Here is a 6,880-nt window from a genome sequence, read left to right as displayed (position 1 = left end):
CTAAAAATGTTTAGGTTAAATTTTCTTTGAAACAACTTCTACATAGCGTGTTGCTTTAAATATTTACTTGACCTTTTGTTTAATTTAGTAAATTGTTGATAGAGCGGCCTATTAACTTATGTTGTTCTAATTGTTTACTTTTCGTCTGAGCATATTATATTAAAATTAACATTTAATAAAGATAAATAGGATTTATTCATTATATGTTTTACAAACCCAAATCACACTTGAGGAGATCACGTTCTTTTAGTTGAAAAATCTTAAATTGTTGTGTTGTGTGTTGCTATTACATAATGTCGTGTACATTTACTGCAGGTATGCATTAAGTGACTAATATCAATATATGGTGACGACATAAGCACATATCTCATCACTCAGGATATATCAATATACAAATATAGCTAAGCCTAAGTATCATAAAACAGCCGAGTGTTTCAAACGAGGTCAATGTGGAATCCTATTGTTAACGATGTGTAACAAAGTGTTAAATGTAACTTTCCTGGACTTTGTTTTATATAATGATTCATATAATAAACTTGAATTGATAAGTAAAAATAGATTAAATATACAATAAAAGAACAACGGAAACGAAAGTGTTTGCATTACTTGAACACTTCTAGTCTGTTGAATGTATTTTAAGAGGAATACTTATGATTAAAACTTCAAAGCCAACGAGATTTCATTGTGTTATATAAATATATATCTTTAAATTAAATGCCGAACAGTTATATGTTGTGTTTGTAAAATGTGGAACCATTTTTAATGTAAGTGACTTTCAATTTATCATTTCTTACGTCACGTTCATTCTTTTCAGCCTGTGCGTTTTTTGTATATATGTGTGTGTGTGTGTGTACATTAAACTATATGATACATCAGTTTTGGTTTGCATTCACTATAATTTACATATGTTTAATAGATACTTCACTTCTTTATATTATATCACTGACACTGTAAATCGAAAGGTTTTAATTAAAATTTTCAAAGTTTTGAGAATTTGTCTTTGTATACATGTAATTCCTAGTTGTTTGACCGCATGCGTTATTTCACACTGACAACATATTTTACTTATACGGGACTGTTTATTCCGGAGACTTATATGGCTATGGTTGATTTGGGTCTCCGGCTAAGCACACTTCTTACGTTCGTTTCTTTAAGAAGAAATAATAGCCATCATGTGGTGCCAATATTTCCAATCGGAAAAGCAAGTACAATACTCGTATACGGTGTATGTTTACGGTGCCATGAAGACGATTCAGGGTGAAATGCACTAATAAACAACACATACCTTGTTTGTTTAACCTACACACTGATACAATATCATAGTAAATATAAGCATATCTATTGACATACAAGTATTTCTTTCTCGCCTCGCCTTTGTATTCAAAACTTTCAGAAGTGTACCAACTCATATGGCAGGGTGGTTTTTTTTTGGCCCAATTTTATAGCCGAAATTCGACTTTGTTCCCAATCCCCAAAAGTATTTTTTTTCCCCAAAATGTGGAAAAAAATTCGTAATTTCCAAAAAAAAAAATATAAATGATTTTTTTTAGAAAGAAGTGTCTAATGCGTATTTTATCTCAATTTTCATTCAATTACATCTAACAAAGTATTATATGATTTTTTTCTTTTAATTTGAATGATTATAAAGAGTTATATCAAATTTATTATTTCCCTAATCAGTGGACTTTTCATGTAAAAAAAAGGCTAATATATTTATTTTCCCAATTTCATGAAAATGCCGATAAAATTCCCAATTCCAAAGCCATGGGCTATCTTCCCAAAAAGTGGAATAAAAACCCTGGATGGTACCATGTTGATCAGCGTCATTGTGTGTTTTTTTTGCCACGGTTAAGTGACAAATAAAACAGTTATTTAATTCTATGAATGCAGTTACATTCTGATTGTAACATTCACTTGAAGACAATTTTGAAGGCTTGTGTTCAATTCTGTCTCGTATGTGTTCAAGTTACCCGCATAATTGTATCTGAGCAGATCAATTTTAACAACTGTGTAAATTGAAATCACTAGAATGATAAAGTAATTTGTATACTTTAAAGAATTGGATTATGTGTGCATTTAGAAAATTTGACCCATTCGATTGGCATTCAATTCTGTATTAATTAACGCACCTTAATCTCTAGGCAAAAAGTGAGTTTATACAGCTACACTTCATTAATCTCTAGGCAAAAAGTGAGTTTATACAGCGACACTTCATTAATCTCTAGGCAAAAAGTGAGTTTATACAGCGACACTTCATTAATCTCTAGGCAAAAAGTGAGTTTATACAGCTACACTTCATTAATCTCTAGGCAAAAAGTGAGTTTATACAGCGACACTTCATTAATCTCTAGGCAAAAAGTGAGTTTATACAGCGACACTTCATTAATCTCTAGGCAAAAAGTGAGTTTATACAGCGACACTTCATTAATCTCTAGGCAAAAAGTGAGTTTATACAGCGACACTTCATTAATCTCTAGGCAAAAAGTGAGTTTATACAGCGACACTTCATTAATCTCTAGGCAAAAAGTGAGTTTATACAGCTACACTTCAAACGATTATCAAATTGGCTTAACAAATAATTATATATTTTATTTACGTTTATGGCAGTCTTGGTTAAAATTATCTTGTTGTTGAGTTGTTGCATGTTTTTATCAGTATTAGTTTGCAGTTTATGTTAACCTACTTGCACACAGTTGTATATCATGGTATGTAACACCTAACAATTCATTCAGTGATATCGCATGCACTATGATCAGTTTACATTTTACACATGTTTATCTTGACTGTTAACACCATGAGCGAGCTCGGGCTTTAAACGTTTACCTCCAGCGAGTACCTCACTAACATACTGAATGTATTTAGCCTCTCAACCTCAACGGAGTTGCGAACTTCCTTGCATTTTGCACACAGCTCTGCATTATCGACCTAATCGTCACAGCAAGTCACGTGATTTGAGCTGAATTGTCCGCCGGTTAGCTTAACCTGTTATCCTGAAACCAAAGACATATACATATATAATAGTATTTTATAGGTGTTTGTACAAACGGAAACTACGATATATTCGTGTTATATGTTCAGTGTGTGTGTGTGTGTATTTTAATGAACGTTTAAACTGCCTAGTGTAAGTTTACGTTAATAAATCTAGTGATATGGTTTACATATTAATGATTTCTATATTTACTTTGAAAGGATTGCCTATGAAGTTACTCAACCGGTAATAATCAGCTACGATCAATAACCGGAGTACTAATTTTCATGTGAAGTTACAACAAAAGGTAAAAGGTAAATATCTTTATTATACAGACTATATTAATATATCGACACACAACTTTGAAATGTTACATTATGATGGTGGTTCTATTAATAGCTCTTGTTGATTAATTTACTATGTCTTAGTTAGATGTGTTTTGGACTCGGTGTTTACATTGATCAAGTTAATTTTTCAGTATGGTAGTCAAATATTATACGTTTGCTCTCCACAATGGTTTACGGAGCTGAATAATGATGTTAACTTTCTGCATTCTTTGTTATGCATGACCTAATTACATTTTTAAGTGTTACACAAAACGTCTTCGACGTTAAAAGTTTGCTGACAACATCAATAAACTTCTATTATTGTAAGTTTGATTAAATTAATCTCAACGCATACAACTAATCGCATACAACTAATTGTTTGCCTGTGTTCGATTCATAATCAGACCAATTCTTAATTTAATCAACACATAAACACGATATTAATAGAAACAGACACAGTTGGTATTATACATAATAACAGAAGGCTGCATGATATATTACAAAACGATCAGGCAGTAACCTTGAATTTTGTTTATCATACCACTCACCGCCTTTAAACTTGTAATCTTACAAATAATAAACTTTATTTTTATAACCGGTATAGACAATAAATATGTGTACCTTCCTCAAAACATTCACTGATGTAACACTTTCCTGTTGACGTGATAAAAAATATATCAGCCAGCTTTATATCAGGCAGATACCAATATAGTGGTATGATGAAAACATTTAACTAACGGTGTCTTAAAATCTGTGCGTTCACTTTACAATACGAGGTCAAACCTAATAAAACTCAACCTTAAAAATACAAATTAGATTTATGATATATTTGAATCTTAGCTGAAAACTTGTATTTCAGTAAAAATGGCCGAAAGATTACGCCGATACAAGCTGAGTCCGCATCTGTATCCGCGTTTCCAGTATGCAGTAACAGAGGTCGAACGTGCGCACCGGAAGTTTGATAAGTTAACAAAACAATGTGGTATCACGGATAACCAAAGACTGCCACCATTTGGATATGTTTATGTGAACATTCTAGAAACTGAAGGACATCCATTGATAGAAGAGGAACATCTCACTCCAAACAAAATAGACGAGAATCTTGATTTCGACACCGTCAGCCATGCCAAGGCTAAGGACATGTTTGATGAAGCACCTAATAATAGAAAATATCCCACCGTTTATGTAACGAGGTTCAGCGGGGACAATTATTTGCCGGACTACTTTGGGAATTTGACAATCTTGATAAATAATGACCATAACCACGTTGGTAGCACGTTTTCTAAGTACGATGATATATACATTTGTGTTTCAAATCATGCAAACTTTGCCAAAGACATCAGCAATATGTTGGAGCGCTACGTCTTTGCCCATATACGTTACAAAACCGAGCTGCTGGATCGCATCACAAGTGCAGAAATGCACACAGATTACACACACGATCTTGGTCGTGCTTTGGAAAATACCCAAATCAAGCAATTACCTTCAGGTCCAGTGGCATCGTTCGGAAAACTAACACTACACAGGGTAGTGTCTACTCCAGAAGCACGTGAGTAAATGTCTAAATATTGTCTCCATCGACATTGTCTTTATAAGTAAACATTTATATCTAAAAAAAAATGGAAAACTAAATAACGAAATTATATTTAAACGTGCTCCATAATCAAACAACCTATAGAGAACTTAAAACAGTGGAGTTATAATTAATGTCAGGATCTCTCGATTAAGAATCAAATGATTAAACTAACCTTTAGACAAAAACAACACAAACAAGAATTTTGAACATATTTTCAAATGAAGTAAAACCAACATGTCTAGTTTTTTATTCCATTTTTTACCAGTACAAAAACTAGTCGAAGCGAGTCTGGATAGTGGTGTAGATATAAAGATGCATGTCGAAACCGCTGTTAAGATGAAACCAAAGCTAATGCAAGCCGTTGCTGAAATTCGAACCATGTTCAAGCGCAGCAGGGTACCACAAGACGAACATCCAAAACTCCGTGACCGTCAGCAACATTTCGATGAGGAGGTTTGCTTATTTCATATATAAATGTATTATCATGATTACATACAGTCATAACAATATCGTTTTAACAAGCTAGCTTTTAATTACTAGTATGTACTAAATATGTGTGTGGAACATTAACATGGTTATAAGAACATTTACAACGTCAACAGTAAACAGAGTCATATATGCCGATCGATTAAAATATTATTTATTTTTTATATTTCACAAATTTACTAAAATGTTTGGTTTTGTTCCTGTTATAGGTTGCAAATGAACTTTTCAAAGAAGTCCCTGAAGTCCTTGGAGTTGGATACAGGCTAGACACACTTATAGTAAATTTGAATTCTTCAATCCAAGACGATAAGGCCTCTATTAACAATATCCAGTCCAAAATTGTGAAGTTCCTTCAATCTCGGAACAAACAAATACTTGACATCACTTTTCGTTTTTGTAAAAGCGAAATGAGGGAATATGCACATGGCGATCAGACAGTTGGAGATTGCATTACAACAGGATCTAAACGTGGAACACTTGGCGGCTTTGCCTGGAAAGGGACGTCTGAAGATGAGAAATGTTGTCTTATATCGGCCAAGCATGTTTTAGATGACGAGGAGGAGAAGAATGTTTTACGAGTATCAACGAACGGCGACAAAATAATCGCTCAGACTTTGCGCCGAAGAGATGATCTTGAATACTTGTTGCCGGTCGATATTGCAGCTGCGCGACTTATGGCCGAGTCAATAACGGTACCTAGTCTTTTAGATTCGACCGGCGCTGAAAAACCATGCAGAGTGTATGATTATCAAAACCCAGAGCAATTAGAATCCTTGAATGGACTTATTGTTCACCTATGGGCGGTGAATTCTAAACCTGGTAAGGGCAAAATAACTACGCCGAAATATTTTCGACGCCTTGGTGCAAAGATTCAAAACATAATTGGAATTGAGAATCCCGACTCGGATGATGAGGAGAGGGATGGAGCCTCTGTTGGTACAAGACTGGCTACCTATGGAGACAGTGGTTCGCTTGTCTGTGCAGACACGCCAGATGGCGACTTTATACATGCGATAGGAATGTTAATGGGAGAGGAATCGGCAGATGAAAACACAAAAATGTACGTGTCGTGTGACCTGCAGTCTGGGATTGAACACATGGCAGACAAATACCAAGATACGTTCAGGTTGTGTAACAGTATTTTATAACAATAGAAAGTCAATGTTTTGTATTTCAAACAATTTTAGTTTGGTGTGTGTTACTACTTAGTTGGTAATACAATTTTATTGATCGCAATGTAAATACAATTAAGTGTACTGGTAAAATTATTGTTTGCTTCAAATTACTTTTTGCATATTCCGTAATTAACGCAAATGAAATTAAAATTATTTAGCGTAGGACATACAAATAGGCTATGTACAAATCAGTTTGTAAGAGATTTCTTTTCTTCCATTCTACTTTATGTTGATAGAACTATGCATAATAATTGCCATATATGGAAATTATATCATACGCAGGCATTTAATATAACATTCACTTAGGTGACAGCTTAAAACTCAAATATAGGGAGATCACATTTAGGGA

The 6,880-nt window shown here is 33.8% G+C and overlaps 1 protein-coding gene across 1 annotated transcript; it reads left to right on the top strand.

The window, feature by feature from the left end:
- The first annotated feature begins 240 nt into the window (after positions 1–240).
- On the top strand, positions 241–6,504 carry LOC127857362 (uncharacterized). The gene is made up of 5 exons (XM_052393761.1): positions 241–764; positions 3,190–3,282; positions 4,154–4,843; positions 5,136–5,323; positions 5,566–6,504. The coding sequence occupies exons 3-5, from the start codon at positions 4,159–4,161 to the stop codon at positions 6,502–6,504; spliced, it is 1,812 nt and encodes a 603-aa protein (XP_052249721.1). The 5' UTR covers positions 241–764; positions 3,190–3,282; positions 4,154–4,158.
- Positions 6,505–6,880: the final 376 nt, after the last annotated feature.

The sequence above is a fragment of the Dreissena polymorpha genome, chromosome 14 (assembly GCF_020536995.1).
Source record: "Dreissena polymorpha isolate Duluth1 chromosome 14, UMN_Dpol_1.0, whole genome shotgun sequence".
In the NCBI taxonomy this organism is placed as follows: Eukaryota; Metazoa; Mollusca; class Bivalvia; order Myida; family Dreissenidae; genus Dreissena; species Dreissena polymorpha.
The sequence above is the reverse complement of the archived record's forward strand: the minus strand, read 5'-3'. Positions and strand labels throughout refer to the sequence as shown.